This window comes from Bombus vosnesenskii, unplaced genomic scaffold (assembly GCF_011952255.1).
Source record: "Bombus vosnesenskii isolate JDL3184/JDL3185 unplaced genomic scaffold, Bvos_JDL3184-5_v1.1 scf7180000013285, whole genome shotgun sequence".
NCBI lineage: Eukaryota > Metazoa > Arthropoda > Insecta > Hymenoptera > Apidae > Bombus > Bombus vosnesenskii.
The window spans coordinates 3,999,122-4,024,923 of NW_022882938.1; the positions used below are offsets into that span (position 1 = coordinate 3,999,122).

Below are 25,802 nucleotides of genomic sequence, written 5' to 3' on the forward strand. Positions count from 1 at the left end.
CGTGAAGTCATTACACTATGTTTCATGGCCAGCTAACTTCCGAGTGACATTGCTGCCGTAAAGAATAATGCGACTACTCTACATCGGGATACACGCTAAAAATATATTACTTCATGAATTAATTTACAAGGGTTGAACATATTTCTGTTTTCAGACATTTGTGATCGAATGGATAAAGATAAAAACTGAGATAAATTTCTGTGAAGAAAGAAAGTTAGAATTAACATTTTTGAGGCATATTCAACGTTAAATGGAAATGTTGCAAAAATATTATGTATTATACAAAGTTATAAAAATGTACTGAAAGTACTTGTACTTTTAAACATTTACAATTGGAAAATTTTAAATCATAGTTTAAATAAATTTCTCTACAGTCGTTGTAACAGGAAATTTATTTTCCAAACTTATACAAACCTGTTCAAGATATTTGTCCATTTAAACACGTTTAATTGTGTAACTTCGAACTGTTGTTCGAAATACATTTCTCTACAATGATACATTTGAAAACTAACGCCATAGCTACCTACGAAACTGTAGCAAATGTAAATCGTAGCAAAATGTTTATTGTCCAAACTATTCGTGCTTTCAGATGCGTCTAATTGAGTAACTCTGAATAACATGTTGAACAAACTTCTTTACAATGACGCGTTCCAAACTGAACAGTTTTCAGGCTTATTCGGCATTAAATTGTTGTAAAAAGTTTGATTTACAAAGCTACTGAAACGCGTTGGAATTTTCATGCTCAACATTTTCGGGGAAATTCATTTTCCATGGCGTAAATAAAGTTTCGTGAAATGTCGAAATTTTCATGTACAATAGGAATTCGAGGAAATTCTATCCTGGCTTAAATACAATTTTGTGAAATCAAATGTTACAGAATCGATGCTTAATTCGTAGGATAAAGCGATTAATTTACAAATTTCGAACAATTGTCGCTTTTCCTCGCATCGCAGAGAAAATTTCGACGATCGTTTAAATCGAAACTCATCGGAATGCACTGAGATTTTTATTTCCACCATTTATACTTGAAATTTCAAAATGAAATGTAAATAAAGCTCTGATTTTCGTTCAAACGAGAGAACATATCGACCTTTCACCTTTTATTAATTGAAATTCTAGAATGAAACGTACCAAGATTAACACTGAATCCAGAATGAAGAGATTAATTTAAAGATTTTTCATAGTTGTGGTTCCGAAATAGAGTTGGAAAATCCCAATAATTCCTAGAATCACATATGGGAAGGCATTTAAATTTTCATTCTCACTGTTTATAATTGAAATTCTGGAATGAAATAGCCGAGATCAACGCTTAATTCGGTATGAAAAGGCCAATTTAAAGGTTTTCTACAGCCTCACAGGCTCTGTCTCAAATAGTAGTGGAATTCCCGATAGTTGATCGAGCCATAGACATCGATAATACGTACTGGAAAGGGTAGAAAATTGGATCAGCTGAGTAGGTTGTGTACGAGGATTTTCCCATTAAATGCTAATCGGCTAACTTGCTGTACCTGTGCTTTGCGGTTTCTACCGGGAACACACCAATTCCAGATAATCAAGTGCACAGCACTCGAAATCAAACGAGTAGAAATAGAAGTTGCTCAAATTGGGGCACAGAGAATGTCTCATATCTGCATAATATAAATTATTCAGAAAGAATAATGTAAGATGTAAAGATGATGCAAGATCGAATTATTTGAGTCAGTAGGTTATTTAGAACGAACTAAGCAATTCGCAGTTTTAATTTGTCAAATTTGGTTATAGTTTGGCTATATATATGTAAGTATATTGGAACAATTTTTGAGCAATTTATTTTTGAAAATAGACCGTTTGACTCGTTAATTTATTAACTGTTAACGTTGCACCAACACGATATTTTATAGTCGACTTTTTTCCAATCAAATTGATATTTTATAATATATGACAAGTTTAGGATTGAATATTAGAATGTTAAAATTTTTAGCCGAGTCAAATAACCATATACAGAATCGGTGATTGTTTCCATCGTTAAAATTTAACCAGAGGACTGAAATCGTAAGAGCCTGTCTTTGAAAAGCAGCTTCCCCACGAACAAACGAGAGCAGGCGGAACTTAGAAAACTTTTAAGGGGTTTAAATTATCGTCGAGTATCGCGTATTCACAAAAACTTTCTCTCCAGAGGTCATAAAATATTAAATTTCAAAGTTTTCCGCGTTTAATATTTCCATGGATATACCCTTTGAAAAGCTATATATCCTGCAAGTTTCCTAATCCCTTTGTACCACTAGGTTTTTAATCGAAATTTCAAATCCATCGAGAAAAAGAAAAAATAAGAGTCTTGCAGAAACCACGCCTGGTTAAACGGATTTTCTGAATATCGAGGTCAATCGATATGATGCGAGTGGAAACCGGAGGCTTTTCATTTCTTTGACCAGCTATTAACAATTGTATATGTATACACTGGTTCGAGAAAGTATTTGAACGCTTATCAAACCGCAGTTTTGTTTCTCCATATTTCTATGTGTTTTGTAAAACATTCTCAAGTTCCATTAGTTGTTATCGTAATTTATTTGTCCTATATTTATCGTAATTTCATCGTAAGTTTCTGCGATTTTTATCCAGGCAATTTAAGAAGCTTCGTTTAGCTCATTGTCTTTGAGATTTCTAAATGGAACAAATCAGAAATTATATCGTTAACTTGTAACAATGTTGCTCTTATCGTGTTTTCTGACGTCATTATTCGGGCCTTTTATTGCTTTTAAAGCTCGTTTTCCATGTAGGCACGTGCACTGCTTTCATTTTATTATTGAATCCTTCCTTTGATGTTTTCACTTTTCTTGATGTTTTCTTTCTTTTATCGCCACAGTATTTCTTTCTTAACGTCCGTGTATTTCTTTTGCCGCTTCTACGATTTTGTCTAATGAATGCCTTTGTATTTGCTTCTTTAATTCTGTAACTTTTTCAATACATTTTTGCACTGCTTTTTACATTCTTTTTGCTTTCCTTTTTGGTATTAAAGGCTACATATTTTTACCTTGCGAAGATTAGTTATAAAGATTACAAGCTCTATTCAGTGTTCTCGCAGTACTTTTATTCATTTCTGCTATTTTTGCTTTTCTATATCTTTTGATTAATTTCTTTTATTTCTTTATATGTTTGGGTAGCTTTCTCGTTTATCTCTTGTCCTCGTTTTCTCTGCTTGTTTAATTTACTAGGTCTTTCCTTTTTAATGTAGTCGTATCACCTTTTTTCGCATTTAACAAACTCCTTTTTCCGCGTACTTATGCCATTGTGTTTTTATTGCCCGAATTCTTTCCCCTTGTTGGAATTCAATCCAGAATTCTCCTCTCAGCCGGATTGCTTCCTCGAACGTGAAAATTTTTCTAAGTCTCAATTTCATCCTATTGGAATTTATCCCAGAATGGTCGAAGGATAGCAGGGGTCCTTAGGGTGATAACATTATTTGCACTCATTGATTAAAGACGAATACTGTCCACGTGGGTAATAGAAATCGAAAGCAAAGAGCTTTAGGAACGTCTTTGGTATCCGGACAATAGCTGCTAGGAATTATTTCGGAGAAAATGATCATTGACCACCAATAATGACCATAGGTTGACCACAGAGTAAACGTGCTGTCCATGTCACGTACTGGGACAAGGAATAGTTTCAGTGGTTCACGGACGTCTTAAGATATTTTGATACTCGTAGAAATCGAAAATATAGGAATGGGTCTGAAAGCTTTGGGTTAGTTACCCTCCTTTCCTAACGAATGATGTTTAACATGGAAAAGCACTCTGCGATATATCTTCGTGTTTGAGTGCACAATGTTTTTATTAAAATGCCTGTGGAATTATTTATTTTAGTGATTTCATATTTCCTAATCTAAGCCTTTTAGCTTATTTTGTTAATACTAACTCCAAGTGCAAGTAATATAATTTAAGAGATTACAGAGAAATGTTTATCTTTTTTTCGTAAAATAACTTAGTTACCGTGGATTATTCTAAGATAAAAGAAGCAATAACGAGAAATAAATAATAATCTTTTGTGGTAATAATCTTAAAAAAAAAAAGAAGGAAAAAAGTCAGATTGGAAAATAACATTTCGGAAAAATTCATAATACGCCTTAAACCAAGAAATATGTAACCCGATGTCATAACTCCTTCTCTCTTCCAATCCTTTTGCCATTTCCATCGCTTTTGGAACGTAGACGTGACCTGCTCCGCTCGCATCACCACGTGACAACCCTGAACTGGTCACGTAGAGGATCAGAAATTACGTAAAGTATAGTTTAGACTTGATTCAGTTCCTGTCGAAGAAGATAAAATGCTACGGATTGAATCACATTGTAAAATCAATATATCGATGTTGTTATTTGATGCTTCAATTCAGAATCTCGTTATATCACGGACCATATCATATAAATTTTGACCACGGGTCAAACGTGACAATCTAAAATTCAGTTTAATATTTCAAGGTATAATTTCTTTCGTTTTTCTTATGTGACGCTTTTTCGTTGACTTATCCTTCTCTGGAATGCTTTTTAGCAGCGAGTCACGGCTGCGAAGTGGCTTGATTAAATGCACTCTGTAATCTGCCAGCGGGATCTCGGATTTAAACGAGGAACGTAATGTAATACGAAACGTTGGGCCGGCGAGACCAACGCTTTTTAATGGAAGGTGGAAATTTCTGATGGCATCGCTTTTCCATCACTTCCTGTGGATCATCTAATTTCTGGTGCGTTTATTTAATTCCTGACGTTGATCGATCTTCCTAGTTTCCACAAAAACCTAGTTTTTAAAAATGTTATTTTCAAGCTTTAAGAGGAATTCAAATAACCCAATTTGAAGTGCACCTTTTTGTCCCTTCGCTTGAGTGTTCGAGTTAGCGATTTAAATTCAAGTGTTCAACATTTTTATCCAATTAGTCAAATGATTTAACTCCAACTCGTTTGCGTTCTTGTTAGGATATTTTTTCGTACAATCGCTTTACTAACGTGCTGTCTTGGTTAATGTAAAATACCCTTTCAAGCTACAAACGAACTTGGAATTCTTCCAACAATTCCTTCACTCAGGTGGAACTTACTATATTTTCATCAAGTTTAATTTAGATTAATCTCAGTTAAATTCAAATTTGTATTCGTATAAGTATACTTGAGAGTTAGGAAACTATTAGCCTGAGTGTTTCACGGTTCAGATTTAACGAAACAAATTTTTCAGACAAATAGAACAAATTTTATTCTATCAATAATTTTTCTTATTACTCTACGTGTGCGTATTTTCCATAGCAGCAGAGTAGTCAGAATTTCGCTCCTATTTTCGGGATCGTATCGATCCTATCCACCAATAACTGCTTTTATTAAATTGCAGCCTGCTTAAGTAACTGTGAACAGGGTAGTGTACGTAATTCAATTTACGCGAGACGACGGGCTATAATTTTGTTTTATTTCGGGTTCCATCGATCTCCTACACGCTGCGTGGATATTGGAAAGAGATGTAAATTAGAAAAGATTTTTAACGTGAAGCAAAACGTCCTTGCCTCGGAAGAATATTCGACGATTTAATTGAAATAATCTATGATGCGGGAATGTAGAGAATCTTCCACTTCAATGGAAAAATGAATAAATTTATCGCGTGACATTCTATGAGAATCGACATTCGTGCTTATTGTTGTGTGATGACTAACATTTAACAAAATTATTCCCGGGCTGCGGGCTTTTGTTTATTTATGAGAAATTTGAGGATGTCTATTAAAATACGTAGAATACTCTATATAAAATTTATGAAATATCCAAAATCTAGTACCTTTTATAACAGTAAAAGTATTTTCAACTTAAGTCCCATTTTCTAAATTACATTCGTAAAAATATACATAAATATCTGTGATATAGTAAATTTTAGTTAATATAAAATTTATTGAATCGAATAAAATGTACTTACTCTTGTAAAATATAAAGCTTTCAGTTACTTCAATAAACGTTTTATTCCTAGTGGGCGTTAGTATGAAAGCGGGTTTCAAAGATATTTTAGCCAGAGATGGGAGAGAAAGAGAAAGAGAGAGAGAGAGGAGATTTTAATTTGCATTTGCGATGCAGCCTTCAAAGTTGCATTATTAGAACCGCCCTTGTTTGCGGGTTATTTTTCCTTGTCTCCGTCCTTGACTTATCCATTTTGCCCTTGTTCTCCGTCTGAGATACCACATTATTTTCAAATATGGTTACTTGAATTTTTCAACCTAGATTCTAGATCAAGTATTTTTTATTCGTAATTTATTTTTTAGGTTACTTCTAATTCGTTGCGTATAAATTCCATCATTTCCAAGAAATTAGTAAAGAATCATCGATATCGTAAGAAATTAGATCTTGAAAAAGTAAAACAAATGGTATAGAGGCAGAAATATGGACTCATATCTTGCTGCAATAGAATCTGGCGACACACCACAGATTCTAAGAACAATTAGTAGATACTGTATGCAAGAACTCTTATTGATACTGTGTATTGAAACAATATCGTGTTCAACTCGTAAATTCTATCATTCTGTAAAATTGGTACGAATCATTAACGAAATTCTATCTTGGAAAATTGCAACAGAAAACAAATAACACAGAAGGAGGATAGATAAACGACTTTTACGTATTATTTCACTGTTTGTCATTGCTCATAATAATTTCTGATAATAATTTCTAATTGCTCATAATTTCGTTTCTCATAATGGATTACAGTCTTAATTAATACCTACGATATATCGATTACACATACAAATTCTATCGAGTACACGATAGTTTCCGGGTGAAAGTTCCCGTTGTTATCTCTGCATTCAGAGATAGGATCATAATAGTTATTATTTTATTAAATGGATAAATCTATCACACCGTTCTGAGCCAAGAAAACCTTTATTGCGCGCGCTTACAAAAACTGTGGATAAAAACAAAAAGGCATTTTAAGCCTATGGATTAAATCTATCGATTGTAACCAGGATTATCTTCTAGTTACTATAACTAACGCATTTGCATATGGATGGCGAGCACGAACTCGCGTTATCATTTTCAACAGTTCCATAATGGAAATTGTTTGCAATGCAATATATACAGCGTTATACATATATGTGTTCGAAAGTCGTAAAATAATTTTTCAAAGTTTCGCACATCGTACGGATCATTGGCCGCGGAAATACAGACAAGTGAAGAAGCCCTCGAGGTTTTTACCAATTCCCTTTCCTTGTGGAATACGCTGCTCGTGCCAGGATCGTGTCACGATTAAATTGAATTTCACACCAGAAGCTGCTCCTGCGGGGATTTCAATTTACACAGAGTTGACAGCGTTCAAGGAAACCTGCTATTTTGTCAACGATACTCCGTTTGAAGTTCAATCGTTCCAAAACGTCTTGATTTTTGTCACGTGAACCCTCTAACTTCAAATATTACGATTTTTAACACATTAAACACCAACATTGCGTTGACGAAATAACGTCTCATTCGCAATCACGTAACAAAAAGTGTCAAAATATTTTTTAATTTTCCTACGAACTTCGTTTCACCGCTTGGTCCCTAATGGGTTAAATATTTACGATTTAATATTTTATAAACATTCTGGCATTTTTTTGTTTCACGTTCCTGCTCTTCCTCGTTAATGAAGTTATGTATTTTATAGTAAACCAAGTCTCGATGGTGACGTATAGTTTAATATTTTAATCATAGTTTCATTACTTTTAATTTCCACTTAACCACAAAACGGAATATATTCGTAAGCATATAATTACTCGCAGGAAGCTCGTACAAAGTATCTTGCGAGGTGCATAAAATGAGAAGCAGACGGGAGGTCGAGACGAATAAACCTATTTACAAGTTAACTCGTACGCAGCACACGGCATATTCTACGATATACTACGACATACCAAGAGTAGCTGGAAGTGCCGCTGAAAACCATGTTATTGAACCATGTTGTTGAAACAATCCCGTAAAGGTAATTTACGCGACAATGATTCATTTCTGTGATGCGATTATGAAATTCTCTCGTTTCCTCTCAATTTGTTTTATTTCATTTTTGTATGCGCGGCCGGATACAACTGAATTATATTCAATCTAAGTAAATCGAAACGATCGAGCGTCTTTTCCAGTTGATTCCTTTCGATGCGATATTTATTTTACATCTAAATTTTGTTTTTCATTCTATTTCAACACAATCCACTAACTAAACTTACAAAAATTGGTCGTGTCGTAAGTTTTAAAGATATATTGAAATTTTAGCAATTTTTAAAATTCACGGATAGAATTTTACCTCCACATCCACGAGAAAAATTAATATCTTTGCAAACTTATTTCTAAACAATCCACCGATGCGATTTACTAATAGCGATCATATAAATATTTCATAAAATTATTTCACAAATTTTAAAGATACGTATATAGAGATAATCATTACTCCAGAAACATTTTTACAACAAATTCCTACTTCCAGTGTTAAGCAAACATCATTACATCATCCTGGCTGCAAGAGGCGTCCGTGATATATTGATTCGCTCTTACGTCTTCAATCAATGACATTCTTCGAAAGAACGCGTATACTCATTAAAGAAGATCTCGAACACCAAGGAAATGGTTTATCCGCCTTGGGTCGTCGAGGCAGATTTTTCAGGCACTTTGACATCGTTCGTCTCGTATAATGGTAGTGGAAAATCACAGATATACACTCCATACACATGAGATCATCAAGCAGTCTATTACCTATGGTACGGACTTCGAGAAGTGCTTTGTCACGATAAAAATCGTCGATCGTATCGAGATGCACAGAAGGTTGTTTATAAAACTCGAGTTGGAACAGACGAGACGACGGTGAAAAGAGAGATAAATCGCGCTGCATCTCGCGATCAAATTTTAAAGAAATCGTTACTCGTTCTCTGTCGAATGACTATTGGCACGATCGATAGAGGAATAATTGTCAAAGGTACGGTTTGCCGATGATAAATCGCGATGTACAGGCGAATAATATGATTTAGGTTATACGGAGTTCTATTCGGTTGGAATGTCTCGAACAGGATATTTATCTCACTTGTATGGTATCGAGGTGTTTTGGTGGACGAGTATAAAAGCCATGTAGTAAGAGATAAATGTTTGTTTGGAAGTTGGATCCTGATCACTGATCAATGGACGTTGATCAACCGCGATATAAAAAAAATGCGATACGTGACTGTACTGTACGAACTAATCTTTTCTTTTTTTCGTTTTTGTAAAATGTATAGGGAACCTGTTTCACAGTGCGGAAAATCTAGTTTACTTTTTACAATGGACCATTTAATTCTAGTCCATACTGTGAGCCAAATACTAGATTAAACTATCGACTTCAAATCTGTTTTTGAAGATAACGTGGTAAATCATGAAATATACGATGTATTGAAATTTGTCAAAGAATCAAAGATATTTAAAGAAATAATACACCGTGACATCTGTTTGTTGTTAATAACCATGTATTTAGTTGATAGGGCAGTAATCTTTAAATAAGTGAAAAAATATATCATTTTCATTGATGTATTGGTAAAAATTTTCTCCTTTACAAAAAGTGGAGAGAAAAGAAAATAAAGTTTTCTATTAATATGTAGAAATTATGATCGTTGAAAGATATGTAGGACTTTCTCGTACGGACTTTCGTTTAATTAAATCAATTAGTTCTGCGAAAGTGACTTTACGACATGTACTATTCCTTCAATTTTTAAAAAAAGTATCGAGTAATTACCATTCGAAGAGTTTGTTATCATTTTGTCTATCGAAGAGTTAGTTATCATTTTGTCAATCGAGAAATCATCATTTTGTCAACCGAAGAATTTTATATCCGTTAGTCTGTCAGTCAATTGTCAAAATCGAGTAAGATTTGAATAAATAATTACATATTGTTAATTTACTTTCGAACAACTTTTGCCAGTTGCATTAAACGTCAGTTAGCGCTACCTTCTCGTCAGCAACTAAATAGAACGCAACAATAATAATATAAATAATATAAAAATAATTAAATGTCGCCACTGAAATGAATTTCGTGCAATTTTCCAGATGAAGGCAAAATAATTTCAATACTGGCATCTGCAATGAATATACTTCCACGGATATTGTAAAAAAAGAATTACGAATAGCATTTCTACTCCCAAATTCGGTTTACTACCCTTTGAGTTAGTAATGTTTCAAGAGGAAGCAGTTAATTCATAAAACAGAATTTAACGAACTGGATGATCAACACGTGTCCTAATGGACGGCTTTTAATGATACGATTCAATCACGCCTAAATTACTGTTATAAATATTATGTCACGTTACTCTATACATTGTTATATTTCCTTTTATCGTACCCCATCGCTTTACTTAGCTTTCCGATATTTAATATATTGTACGAAATGTTATAAAAGTTTATGGCTGCTATTGCCAGTTACGTGAAATATTTATGTCAACAAGTTTTCGCGTGATAAGCAATTTATAAGTGATGTTTATGGAGAAAGTAAATTAGGTTTGTAGAAGAAGATAAAAATTATAGAAAGTTGAAATATATTTTTCTCAATTACGCGAGAAAGTCATTTTGTGACAAAAATTCTAGCAAACGGATGGAACGAATCGTGTAGTTTTGATAAAATTTCTCATAAAAATTGACATTTTGTCGCAAAGAATGTAGTTTAGTGGATAAAACTAGAAATTTGTAACAAAATAATTTTTAGATTTGTAAGTTTAATAAATCTTCATGCATTCTGTCTTCTCCTGTATTATTACGTTGTCAGTTTCAATCTCGCACGACTTAAAATTTTCATATATGTCGTTACTACGTTTGATTAACGACCTTTTTACTTGTTACGTGCTATATTAAGAAAAGCAATGAATATATCCTTCATCCAATTATGTCAAAAAAAAAAAAAAAAATAATACTACACGAATATAAATGCAGCATTAACGTGAAAATAAAATACAATAAATTATTAAATCTAAAACTAAATATAGAACAAAGCCATAAATATCAGTAAATTACAGCGCATTATCACAGAAAAATCGTTTGTTGTAGCAACCTCCTGAAATGTAGCGGTTGTTGCCCGTATAAGATTCGCAGTATCGTAGCACAAGTTCATTTCCCGCTTTGACTTCCTATCATACTGATCGAGAAATTAATCAGAGTAGTTGTGACACGTGAATAGGGTGAATAGCAGATATCAGATAGAACCCTTCGCTGATCGATAGCCTTTGTCCAACCTATTCGCACTCCACAATATTCTACAACTCGGAATAAAATATAATGCGATCGAATGGAACCTTTAACGATTTACTGCAGTTATATGATTTATTATTAACGAATATAGAATATTTTATTTTATTTTTAAATTAGTATAGAGTCGCGATAAAACTTCCAGATGTGAAGGAAGCAAAAATTTATTTAATACTAAAATATCTAATATTGGATATTCTGCTAACGATGATATTTTATCTAATACGGAAATAAAACTGGGATGTTTATCTTCTACTATAATCTATTGAAAATGAAAAGCAATGACGGTAGAAGTTTAACTTTGATTTTACATTCAACTAAAAATGAGATCTTCCCCTTAAAGAATGAAATTTATTTTTCTGATATAGTAGACGCTATCAATTTTCAAATGGTAATCTTTAACTAACAGTCGCGTGAAAGGTAAAATGGTTATTCTGGACGTTGATTTGAAGAGTGTTCGTGATAACACACATCTAGTTATTCGGAGAGTTCTAAATTGCACAGTTTAATATAACCAGAACACGAACTAAATTTCACAAATTTGTTATGCAAAAGTTACGGAATTAGAAATTGAAACAGAAATAAACTAAAACGCAAACGAAGGTGATGAAATTCTCAAAACGTTATAAACAGAGGATTACGTAAGAAAATGCTTTTCCTAAGGTAAATTGATAAATCTGAAATTCATTCAGATCTGTGATAATTAAAAAATAATAATTCTATTCTTCTTACGAATTTATATTTATATGATAATTAACATTTTTTTTTACACATAAGTTCAATATATTCAAAAATATTCGCTATTTAAAAAAGATGTCTTGTATAAAACGTTTCAAAAATGTTTACAATTCTATGAATATAATGCTGTCTGTTTTCGACACGAAAATTTTACCTCTTGAATCATAAATTCGTCAGAGACACGACAAATGCATTCGAAACATATTGTACTCGTGCAATGTTCGTTTCACGAGCTTCACGGTTCCATCATTTCTAGAATTCCATAAATTTCGCAATTTAACGAATGAAACAATACTAATCAATATTTGGTAAAGGGAACAATTAATATCGCAACATTGCTCCACGATTATTAATCGGTAAAATATTGCACGCCATCCAGGCTCCACCCAGTTTGCATACTGTTTTGCACGAAGCTGCAAAGTCAGCGAAAGGATTTATGCAGGCTTCACCATCGTCTTATGTCATTACCATTAAGGCAAGACAAGCAGAGGATTCATGATCGTAATTCCATGAAATTTACGGGGTGTAGATAATGGAGTGGTCGCTTTTAATGGCCTATAATTCCTAACAAAATCGATGAGGCCAATACCTGTAGACCAGAGAACATAACGTCGAAGAAGCGAGAGTCATAATACAATGCATAAAGTTAAGATCGAACAGTTGTTACAACCCTCTTAGAAGTGATCAACCAATGGTGGCTACACCCAACAGTAATCGATAAAAATGTTGAACTTTGAACTAAATCATAGTAGCAGCAACAAAGTATTTATCTCTGTAAAACTTTGATAAAGAAGTCATTTTCCCTTAATGCAACTATCACAGCCTAGTTTGAAAACTGCTGCCTCGTTTAATAACGTTGGGAACTTTGAGCAGGAACTGTTCCTCTAAACTTCTCTCCATCTAGGCTTCTGTTCCTCTATCCAGAAACAGGTTTCATTTACGACAATATTCGGGTGCTTTACGTTCTACGTTTTTCGTCTATCTTTTATCTTGATTAAAAAGATTCCTGTACACTATCTCGTCCTACATTGTACTAAATTTCGCTGCTGCCAGGCCACACTCATCATTTTTAACCAAATTTTAAAATTTTTTAACCGAACCGGTCTTTCCCAAACGATATAATACTCAATTTACAGTTTCAACCGATTCTCTGATTCCAAGCAATTAATTTAAAAAAATATATATATATATACGTATACACCATGGTATCTATTTTTGTTACGACCGTTCGCAGAGAGACGCGGTCGCGAGGAAAACGCGTCAGCGAGAGGCGTAAATTCTCGCTACGATTCGGTGAATCGACGCCGCGAAGTAGTCGTTCCCCTGTTTCGGTTAAGATAACAGAGGTGGTTAAATGAATATGACACAGTAAAGTAAGTTATATTTCACCGTTTATTCCAACAACTTATAACGAAGGCAGTTACGCTGGTGCGTATGTACGAGATGAGTGAGTGACTGATCTACGAGTGTGTATACCCGGTGGAAGGATGTTGACCGTTCGAAGGATGTAAAATCAGTACTGTCTTGGGAGACGATGCTGCGTCGGAGGAAAGCTAAGGATGGGTGTGTCTAGCGCACGTGACCATCGGATTTGTTGGTGCCGATGTTAGTTAAGAGAGTGAGGGAATAGGCTTCGTTGTTAATTGGTTAAACGAAGGGTCTTAACCGCCCTCGAGAGAAAGTGGTTAGTGGGAGGAAAGTTGCAGTGTACGCGAGAAAAACTAACTTTCCCTTATCCAGCCGTGGTAGACAATAGTCTTTAGAAATTCTTCGGAAATAGACGTTTGTTTGGTTTGAAGGACCTTTACTAGGAAATCTATGAGATTTATGGAAGGTACTTGAGGCTATTGAGGGTACGCAGTGAGTACCCGAAGACATCTGGTTGTCATCTTGCCCGCGGTGTGTGGCCTCGGCTAGGTAGAGTGTTACGCGACGTAACAATTTTGTACCTAACTTTTAAATTAGGACTTTGAGTTCTAGTTCCAGTAGGTTAGTAAGCTAGAATCTTTCTACAAAGAAGAACAAAGAAAAATAAGCAAATATGATGGGTGTAAGCCATAAAAAAATTTGCCTATAGAAGCCTGTGTAGATGGAGTCGAAAGAATAAAGCTCGTGTCAATATAGATAAGAGTCATTGAAGCAGCCACAGAGAGAGCGAGAAAGAAAGAGGGTGCTTTTCTCTGGGTCGAGAGAATGTGCAGTGGAACAGATCGATGTCCATGGCGCCTGCCGCAGACTCTGCAGTCTGTATTACTGTATCCTAGTGTATACAATTCCGTAACTGCTAGGTATAGGAATGTTCACTGTAGCGCGGATATATTAATGTCAGTGTCTAGATAGCTGTTTATGTTATAGGGGTTATATGCTCGATGAGATAATCGATTCTTCCGAGTAATTAATCGTTACATCAACATGTTCTCTTAGTCGACATTCGTGGAATGAATATAGGTTTTACAACGGGACGAAGGAAAATCATTTTATTTGATCGAACGAAAATTGGATATTGCATTGACGAACGAATGTTATTCGTATTTTCTTTTTATTTTTATGCTTCAACAACGTAACAAATCCAGAGAATGGATCGATACATCCTCGTATGCGTTTTAAAAGAAATATTTTATTCGATTGATAAAAAAGTGGATATTGGATAGGTGGAAAGACGATAAGTCGTATTTTCCTCTTATTTCTAAGTTTGAATAACGCGTCGGAAGCAAGGAAAATGAGGCAGCAGCAGATTCGTATGCGTTCGAAGGAAAGCTTGAAGTATTCATTCAATTGGTTTAAAATTTGATATTGGATCGACGATGGGATATTAAATTGTATTTTCTTTTTACCTTTGAGCTCCATTAACGTCGGGAATAGACAGAAAGGATCAATACGTTTGTAAGCATTCTAAAGAAAATTACTATGTAGAGGTGACAGAGTTTGCCAGGGTGACTGTTCAATTATCCAATTCTCTTCGATTCTAACATACGAAACATTCTGTATATTCTACCGTATCACTTAATTTAACAGATATATGTTGACGTACATATTGTGCTGGCTACAAAAAATATAAAAATACAGATAAATCATAAGCAGTTCTTGAAACTAGGATTGATGGATATAAGTTAATTAATAGAAGAATGTAATCTATATCTGAAGAAGGCAATCATGCTTCGAAAGTTTTAAAAACATAATCATTATTCATTTTTTATTTTGTTCGAGAATCATCGACGAGATTAATCGAAAATTAATCTTTCACTGTACAGCTTTTAATATGCACATAATAAATAATATCTTGAATAATATATTTGCAGGTAAATTCATTGTGGTTTATAATAATCATTCAAAAATGCATTTGTCCCGTGAATTAAACATGCTCTGGGAAATTATTCGCTATTTGGGTTGGTTAATCAATAACATAAACTCATTAATACTGATTTAAACACGTTTATACATATGACATAGCCTCTGGTATTTCAAATTCATGAGATACAAAACAATCACTGACTCATCATTATCTAATCTAATATTTGTTGACACACGGGAATTCTAATAAAAAATAAATTTTATCTAGCAATTTATCAAGCAATGATGTAAGAATCTGATGACGAGTTGGTCTCTTTCCCAAACGAAGAAACGCTTGGCTACCTACTAGTATTTGCTAAACTAAATTGGACTGAAAAGTTTGCACACTTTAAAAGACCAGTTCGAAGAGCTAATTTTGATGGAATAAGAAATTAACACTTTTTTCTCAATCAATTTCAAGATAATTTGGACTACTAGATTAGATTTAAATTAGGATACTTGATTTCGAAAAATATCATTTGTATATAAGTTTAAAGTGAAGTATTCTAAATTTAAATGTCTTCGCTAAAATTATTATAGATTATCTGGAAGCAAATAACAATATACGTGTCAAGCTTTGATATTTTTGATTAGCATTGTATAATTACGCTCAAATGATTATTCATTAATTGCGTTCTATGAGTGATAGTTTTATTTATCATATATTAGCGATTTCATCTACAAGGTATTTTTATTCTTCCTAAAAGAATCTTGGAAATAATTCTTCAAAGTAACATAAATTAACAGCAGACGTTGAAAACGTAGTTGGCAAACTTTTTCAATAAAACAGGTGCCAAGATGCCTGCTACATTTGCTGTTCTAACAATATATTCTTAGTGTTATAGATATTTCTCAAAAATACCATAGTATTTCAACAGATTTAAGGTTTACAATAAAGGAACGCTATACGTACCTTCAGGTTATTATGCAAAAGGTACTTAAATGCGTGGTTTAAATACTGCAGATTAAAAATTATGAAACCGTGAATCAAACGTTGCAAACTAAACATTTCGAAATTACGAACGAATTCATGAACTAAATGTCTAAACTATATGTTACGGAACTGTAAACATAAAATTTCATAATAATACATATAAAGTGCATATGTAAAGTTGTATGATATGAAGACGCGTATTAGAATGTTTTATTTCTTTGAATTTCCTCAACCCTCCAATAAAAAAAAGATAAAAAATTCCAGTAATGGAAACTGTCTACAACAACGAATACTTTCTGCCGCTCACATCTCGACAGAATCATGATTACTCTAAAGTGAGTGATCTTAGGGCTTTGTTGTCGGCTTAACCAACGCAAAGACTGCACGAGAGTCCTTTCCTTTTACGTGAATCGTTTTCTCGGTTACAAAACGGTCCACTCGACATCATTTCTCAGCGTCGGAATCATGTCGTTCTGTCTAAAAGAGTTGTACTAACTAACTGGATTTTGAGGAATCGCTGAGCCAGAGTCACTTTTTGTCGAGATATATCCTCGAATTTAATCGGTTCAAGAATTTCTTACGCTTCGTCGTGGCAATTTACTGCGTTTCGCGGTAATTAACATCGTGGAAGTTTTCTCGGTAATTGTTTACATAGAAGTATACGTCAACGATTTCGATGACCTCGAAGTATGTTGTTAACGTCGTCAATCTCAACAACTTTTTCCTATAAATGTCACCGTTGCTGGGCTTTACTGTTCGAGATACATACAAAAAATTTAAATTAAATTTACTTTCCGTTACACCATATTTTGGGTTAGGCGGACATATCTTTATGTAAGCTACTTTAAACCTGACTCATTGGTGTTAATCATGTGTCATATAAATAAAAAAGGATAAATCAATTATTATTATTGTTGGTTACAGATAAGATTAGGGTTAAAATTAATATTAATATAATGAATATGTATATTTTAATAAATAGCTAATTCATGTGCTCTTTATTATTTTTTATCGATAGTGGTTGATTTTTCGTGCAATTAATTTTATTCAACTCCTAAAAATAGCATTTTAGAAAAATATACATTAAAGAAAGAAGCGTTAAAGCGTTCAAATGCGACGAAGGTATTAGAAGTTATTGCGAAATTTTACTTTGATGAAATTGGTGTTGTTTAGTTTCTAATGTGTTTTATTATAAATAAACATAATGCGCTATTAACTTGCTACATAATACCGTTCCGTGTCGCCCTATTTTATGGACTAACCGATAAGAGTCATTATTCTAATCTAAGCGTAATGATTAGCTTATCACCAACACCCACGCGAATATCTAAAAAGGATCTTTCACGAATATGTTCTATCCACTCTATTAAAATTTAATGGAGACTTAAGAGAATTTTTGTTCTTGAACGGTGAATTAAGAAACGAATCACACACTATACGACTACTATATCTTGTAATGAAATGGTGCAGAGTTTGAGCTCGATTACCTAGCAACCCATTATCGTCAAAAGAAAAAAGATATACACGATAGAATTCTACAGTTTTGATCAGAAAGGATAATATTAAGATTCCAAATATCAAAATTCAATAACATCATTAATTAATAAATTATTATACAAGAGATTTTTTTAATTTTAATTTCTTTCGTCTTTAATTTAAAAAATACGGTAATTAAATTCTTCTAAAAATTTCAATTTAGACCTAAACTTTTCGGAATTTTACCTTTGACTGTCATTCGAGTGAAATGCTGAAAATACAGAACAGGAGATTTTAGGTTTCAATAATCGATCAACATTCGCGTTTCAGTGTCAGTAGCACTCGAGATATGGTCATGGAATTCGTCACGTTCGCAAACGTTTAGGCATTAACGTGAGTCAACAACTTTATGCAAATCTATGTCAGATTAACGACCTGACAATTCCGAGAATGCTTTTTGCTTCACTATATCCGTTATATGCACATTTCTTCCGCGCTATGAAACAACAGTTTGGACGACTCATCACACAGGAGAGTGATTTTCAATCCTTCGATACTACCAACGTTCCAGATAGTAGATGAAAAAGCACTTACTGATGGTATTAGACCCTTCACATACTATATTTTAAAATAGGTATCGTTCCATAAATTCCTATTAATTTTATGATACATTTACTGGAATCCGGAATTTTCCAGTCGAGGGAGTGTCAATTTCAGAAATATAGAGGGCTTACTCGAAAATATTTTACAAGTAGATAGAAAGGAATTCTTTATACAAAAATAAATGAAGAATAAGTTAATTTTAAGAACTTGTTGCGTAGTGCGTATCCACTTACAAGATCGAAATATTCCCCTTAGGTCTTTTTCAATTCGATAAGTCATAAAAATTATGCAAACGATGTATTCGTGCAAAATATGCTATTATTATATTATCATTCAACGTATCTTAACTACGTCAAGATTTAAGTACATATGAATAATCGATTTTCTCAGTAAACAGCCCTTTAATTTATTTTTGCATAAGAAATAATCTTCCATCTGCATGTACAATGTTTTCAATTCCACTCAACCTATCTAATCAAATTGAAATAATATTAATCGAAGTACAAGTACAATTTGTATCTTCGTTACTAAATACGCTTTCAACCACGCAACGAAACGGTGAATATAGAAACTAATTAAGGAATATGAAATGAAGGGTTCGAGTGATTAATCGATGGAAACTTTCCTGCATTTTGCATGAATAACGGGGGAACAAGTTGAATCGATACAGACTTGAGAAACAAATTCGCAAACAAAGTTACAGTTAAGCAGAGAGAAGGGTCTATTATTCGAACCCTTGCTCCAATAAATGGAATCAGCTCTTTGGGTGACTGGTAGTGAGAATATTTCACGATCGTATCGGTCCATTGATGGAAGCTTTCAGATAACTCAACGAAGCAGCAGACAGACGGGGACGATGGAGAGTTCTCGTTTACGAGAGTTACTCTTGATTATATGAAATGAATCACACATCGTGTTGGATGCTGTGAATACATCAGTCTGCGCAATGCTCGTAGCTGTACGGATAAATTAGAGTATCGTGCCTTAGCGAATAAATTTTAATGGAAGTGCGTCACTGCCACTTCTGTTGCGTCCCGCAAATCTGTGATAAGAATATCTTGTCCGATGACTCGATATAAATGTCAAAAATCATGTGAACGCGATGCACGGCACACATCCCCGGTTACAGTAATAATTTCGAACGCAAGTTGTGGAAGAATAGGGTAAGAAAATACCTATACCGTGATATTTAGAAATGCTCTAATTTTAAATAACTTAATTATCTTCTTTCCCTTCAAATTATTATAAAAAAGATAAACGTTTTTAATACAGATGTGGCAGTATAAATAGAGCCTAAAGTTTATTTGCTTTTTTCAACGTAAAAAGATGGAAAAGAAAAGAAAATACTGTGTGAATAAATTCATAGATACTTCTAACTGGTATTTTGGAGTATTTTTACGCAAATCCATATTTTTTCTTTCTTTTTTTTTTGGTAATATAATAAAATGAGAAGAGTGGAACCTCGGAAATTCGGAAGAAAATTGTTTTATGTACCAAGTGTTATAGAAAGCACCATACTTTGCATATTTTTCCATAATATGTGCATTCTGTACAACTTTGCACTTTCAAATTTCCTATAAATGCATAAAAATCCGCAGTCTATCTCTTCCACTTTTCAAAACGAAATTTTTGCTTTCGAACTCTATACGTGGTTTTACTGTAAAATGCGCCGAAGTTGCTGATCGATCACATCATAAAAATTGCCAGAGTTCAAAGAATTAAAGTACGTAAAGATTTGAATCATCATCTCTATTTATCAGAATGTTTACCTTCTTTACATATTACTCGCTCAATATTCAATAGCTATGACAAGACAGAGAATATTTACATATTTGTAATCCACGATTCGCCGTTAATAGTTCGTGTGAGTTCGTTTTCGTCGTGAGTCAAGATAAATATATTTCCGGAATTTAAGAGGATGTCGAAGATATTCTAAGCTGCGGCGGGCAGTTTATAGTTAACTATTGTGACGAATTCATGGCGTCACAACGTACGCTAAGTATTATGTAACGGCGCTACGGCGTGCATTATAGTGTTGCAACGATTCCTTTGATCACATTCAAGCTATGCACGACTTAATACGATCAAAAACCCGATATAATTAATTTATTGATCTATAAATGAAGTCTATGGAACTTACATTAGCTTGATACAGTGATAAAATGAAATTAGGAAACATTTAATCAACCGATTTGTAGTACCTACTATTATGTATTGCATAGTGCAGTAATATTACTATCTACTCTAGTATTATCGCATTATCTAATGGCACTATCAATAGTGAATCGTATTATATACTCTGATCGCTATTAAGCATCAATTATGTGACTAATGTACTCGATGTATACATTTAGATACTATTCATGTAATACCTGAATTTGCAATTCACTCAACGATTGATTCTATGAATTAAAGTTACAAATTAGAAAAATTCCAAATTTTTTCTCTTTTAATATCAATGTTTATTTAAGTATAAAAGTGGAAATCTGTCTGTCTGTTTGTCTCTCTCTTTTCCTCTAAATTGAGTTTTCACTGGAAGTTATTTAAATGACTGTTGCATTTATATTTTCCACTCTAGGATAGTCTCAGAGGAACATAGCAATTTCTTTTAAAAACGGTTATGATCCCATAAAACAAATGGACCGCTACAGACTCATCAAAGATACTTTTATTAAAGCAAGAATTATATGCACATAAATGTTCCCATAACATTTCTTACTTTCTGCATGAGCTGTCGTTTATTATCTTAAAGAGAATAAGCCCGTCCCATATCAGATCGAATTCTAAGCCTCCTTAATGGTCCATTATCAAATATCCTCTGTCCCACCCTATATGTAATAATCATGCTGACATAAACCTTATTTTGATGTTCGACGAAGATGAATGTATAAAGAAGTGTCATACCTCAGGCCCTAAACTCATCATCGACATATACAAATCACGCCACTCTTTGCTATTTCACTATAACTACAAAATTCTGAATTATAAATGCTTTTATATAACATGAAATAATAAAAAATTTTGAAGATGAATTTATTTCTCTTCATATTATAGAAAACTATAATATATAAAATTATTGATGCATATATAATATACGTATAACATACATATAAAACTATTGACTTTTCCTAAATTTCTGAATTCCATGTAATACGTGCATGTGTGCGTATACATATCTTTAATTTTGTATTGTACAACTGTGTTATACAAATTTTAAATATTTGCAACTTTTGTAATAAAAAATTTAGGATATTGGTCTGATCTGGTAATCCAATGTCTCCTAATTTAATACTGTTCCACGACGGTCAAATTTCCAAATAAGATAAAATCGTCGGTTTTATCCGATTCGTAGAATAAAAGCCCGCAAGCGTTTCTGAATCATGTATTATACGAGACAACAAAGGTGTGGTTTTCCAATTCCTATATATATATAAAAAGAAAAGAAAAACGAAATTGCAATTTATTTATTAAAAAATTCAAAATAACGGTCAGCTATATACAATATCAAATTGCAATGAAGCACAATTGAATTATTTGTTTCAACTGAAAATTTTCTTGTTTTTGGGGTACAGCAAAAGTATAGTCCATCGCAACAGTGCATCACATATCCGTACCTGTGTTTATCCGTCCTTCCAGTATTTACCCGGACAAATAACCCGCGAGCAACGTTCGAAGAAAGTTAATTTTCCGTTTCGATATTAATCGTCGACTGATAAGAAACTAAATTGCATCTCTAACTAATCCAATTAAATTGGTAATGGAATGATGCACGACGAAATTCGATTACGAAAACATCCTTTTGACGCAATGAATGTGACGATAAGTCTAATAGCGGGATTCCACGGACGCAGCCAGTAACTAGCATTATTTATTTTAATTAATGTCGACGTATTGCAGACACAGCCTGCGCAAGAATGTGGCGTATGGACCACATGGAAACATATATCAGTTTTTCGAATGAACCTATTGTAAGAAAGTCGTAATGAAAACGGTGAAAGAGTCAAGCGTCATGTGACATTTGAACCGCATGATGTATATCTAAATTGGTCTCCGTTCTTTATTACGTATGAGGAATAATTCAATCTCTAACGGCGTTCCGTCGTCATATCAGTCACTAACGTAATAGTAAACAGCTGGAGGGAACGTGAATTTACACGTGCACCATGCGTCATACTTTCCACGTAATACTATCGTAATAATGACATATCCTCGTGACATGGTATTTCGCCAGAACTATCCTTACTAACGAAGAGCTGAAGTTTGTACTGACACGATATACATAAATATGCACAACGATATATATATGTATATATATATACGTAAGTGTAAATACATAATGCAAGGGGAGAAAGTAGCCTCTATCCGTGTATTTTATTAAAAATCCGAGAAAGTGCACAGAAATGGAAAATGTATTCAAGTCTTGCAAGTGTGTATCAAATTTCCATGAAAAATTAGAAAGTGATCATTTCGTTTACTCTGGCAGTTCTAGAGTATCAAAAACAGTACGATGGACCCTTGCGCTCCACATGGTATCCATATTTGATAAGCACAGTGGGGAATACATGTTTATGTATGCACCGTGGATAGTACCGGTGGAATTTTGCAGGCTCAATTTAACTCGTGTCCGGTGCTAAACGACAGACAAGTTTCACCGATGTATATATTTGGGAGCCTGTTGCTCGATCATTGAAAAATGCTCTCATAATATGATACATATGACGCATAGTGAAAGACTGCAGCGAAAAAAGAGAAAGCATACGTAGTAGCATAATCTTAAAACGTAATATAAATTTATACAGAAACGTTGTTGCTTTTAACCGAGCAAGATATGTAATATTGACAGAACATAAACGTCGTTATCACACATTATATTACACTACATATGTAAGCCTATAGATAATAACAATGTATGTCAACACTCACGTTCCGGTAGCTTTTTGTTGTGACCAGAGTGGAGGAAACACTCAGCACGCGGGACACTTCATACCATTTGACAACGCACAGAGCACGGCAGCTTACCGTAGCCATCTTATTCGTATCGTCCGCGAAAAACAGAGCACTGCGTGAACAAGTACTGTGAAATCGTTCTTTTTCACGAATCACTTAACACCGAACACTGATAAACGAACAACCGACTTCAAGCGACTACCTGCGACGATCGGGCGGCATCGCTTGCCGGCTCGTCCCTGCGGCCCAAGACCACGACCTTGCGACGACCAATAGCGTGACATGCGCGAATCGCACTTCGTTACTTACCATTGGTTCACTAACCTCCGACCAATCAGCGCTTCGCGTACCCATCTGCGCGGTATATATTGAATATTCAAATCGCGGATTTTATTTCTATTGACAATATTTGTATGTTGAAATGATTTTAGTAGTAAATAAATATTTGTTGATATATAATGGCTATTGTGTTGGCTATATAAACTAACCTAAAAGTTATATCTCTAAGTATAATGATTCCAAACAGTATTTGCACATATCCTTATTTTCCAATGAAGCTTTCCATACCCTTATCAGGCTTCAGATATCATTTTCACAGCATTAAATTTTTGTAGTCGTGTGAAAGTAAATACCATTAAATGTTAATGCCCAATTAATTAGTATGTAGATGATGCAGTAAATATAATCGTATCGAGTCTTGATCGATCGATAGTGACCTACAATACGAAAAATACGTGCGCGCGGCAACTCAAACGACAACGATCAGATTGCGTCCAGTCGGTGTTAAACTTTGAAATTTATTTTAACCTTGCTAAATTTATAACTCTCGTTTTGTATCTCGAGCGACAGAGAATCGTGTCCCAAGTGAATTTATAGCTTTTAGTATTTCGACAATGTAATCACATTGATTTCGATCGATACTTTCTTACCGAGGTTATGTCTGCTATTTATCCAGATGATTTTAACTATACTTACTACGATTACTCTTTTCGGTTCAGGAATGACGACTTAATCTCAACCACTTCCTCGTGGCGGAGTTTTGCTCGTATTATTCTCGTTATCTTACTACGAATTGGTTTTGTTCTTATACACATTGGTAGCGTACCAGTCAACAACGTCAATTTGATTCTATTACAAAACATCATTGACTTTTGTTGGGTAACGATAGTCTATGCACTTGTTGGAATTGTCATCGCCTACACAGGCGACATAAAAGGTTTGCTTGGCGAAGGACACTGGATCGGTGACGAAATCGTCGATAAGGATGAAATTATAATCGGCTGGTCAGCCGTATCAATTGCTGCTGCAATTTTAACTTGTGGAATCGTGGGTCGGACGCATACCATCGGTTACCTTATCATAGGATTTTTGTTGGCTGGATTGGTGCAACCGTTTCTAATTCATTGGATTTGGACGCCACAAGGATGGATACGAACAAACGTATTATTGCAGCAGGAGGTGTATTTCCACGATTATGGCGGCTCCGCAGTTGTTCACCTTGTGGGTGGATTGTCAGGATTCATAGGTTGCCTGACTCTTGGTCGAAGGATACTTCGTCTAGATGCTATAGATGACGCGAGCATCGCTGTTGGTTCCGCGGGAACTGTTTTTGCTGGTCAATTATTCGTGTTCATTGGTCTACAGGTAACATTATTGAGATATAAACTTTTTAAAATTTATTTCGAAACTTGTATGAAAATGATACGAATTATTACATATATTATATTTTGATTGGGTTTAGAGTCTCGGTATGTTGAATATTCAAGCACTAAGATTCGAAGTGAAAGCCAAAACACAGAAAAATATCTTTGTCAACAATTTACTGGCCGCGAGTTCGTGCAGTCTGCTCGTTGTGGCTTTCCATTTCTTTATTCCTCGTGAAGAATTTAATCACTGGACTGTAATGAGATGTGTGCAAGCTACTGTAGCCGGTCTGGTGGTAATATCTGCTGGACTGGATATTTACTCTCCGATGATGGCAATTGGTTTGGGCACGACCGGAAGCATTATCTTTTATTTGGTCTCAAGGCAAGTGTTTAATAGTGCGCTTGAAGATTATTGTAACATCGTAGCTATTCACTTGGTCTGTGCTATTTGGGGAAGTTTTCTCGTTCCTCTTTTCTGTATCAATGAACATGATGAAGTAAGAATGATTTTGTTAAACTTTATGTGGCAACTGATCTGTTTAGTCACAATAATTGCTTTCGTTGCAATTACTATGATTCTTGCCTTCGGTACCTTACACCACTCGGGCTTGTTGAGAAACAGATCGGAATATTTGAATCATTTAAGAGCGAATGTAGCTGAAGGTAGGACTCGGAGGAAATCACTCCTGGAGAGATTATTCCGTGCCGACAGAGATCCCGTTTATCTTCAACCGGGAACAAGTTCCGGTGAACCATTATGAACAAATTCTGGAGTTTCTAGGTATTAAAAATAATGTATTAACGAAGAATATCACGGACCATGTGAAACAAATGTTTAAATGATTGATTTATATACAATGAATTTTTGTACCGATTGATCGAATTATATATCGATTAGAACAAAGAAAAGGAAATTTTATTGTAGTTT

The 25,802-nt window shown here is 34.1% G+C and overlaps 2 protein-coding genes across 2 annotated transcripts in view; one reads left to right on the forward strand and one right to left on the reverse strand.

Annotated features, from left to right (window-relative positions):
* Nucleotides 1-23,478, reverse strand: part of LOC117232118 (calcium uniporter protein, mitochondrial) — a 77,062-nt gene extending 53,584 nt beyond the window's left edge. The window contains exon 1 of the mRNA XM_033491282.1: nucleotides 23,205-23,478. Within this exon, the coding sequence (XP_033347173.1) occupies nucleotides 23,205-23,309 (105 nt within the window). The 5' untranslated portion in view covers nucleotides 23,310-23,478. The remainder of the gene's footprint in view (nucleotides 1-23,204) is intronic.
* Nucleotides 23,479-23,740: 262 nt separating this feature from the next.
* Nucleotides 23,741-25,672, forward strand: LOC117232306 (ammonium transporter 1 member 3-like). Its single transcript, XM_033491616.1, has 3 exons — nucleotides 23,741-23,753; nucleotides 24,112-24,872; nucleotides 24,970-25,672. The coding sequence occupies exons 1-3, from the start codon at nucleotides 23,741-23,743 to the stop codon at nucleotides 25,633-25,635; spliced, it is 1,440 nt and encodes a 479-aa protein (XP_033347507.1). The 3' UTR covers nucleotides 25,636-25,672.
* The last annotated feature ends 130 nt before the right edge of the window (nucleotides 25,673-25,802 follow it).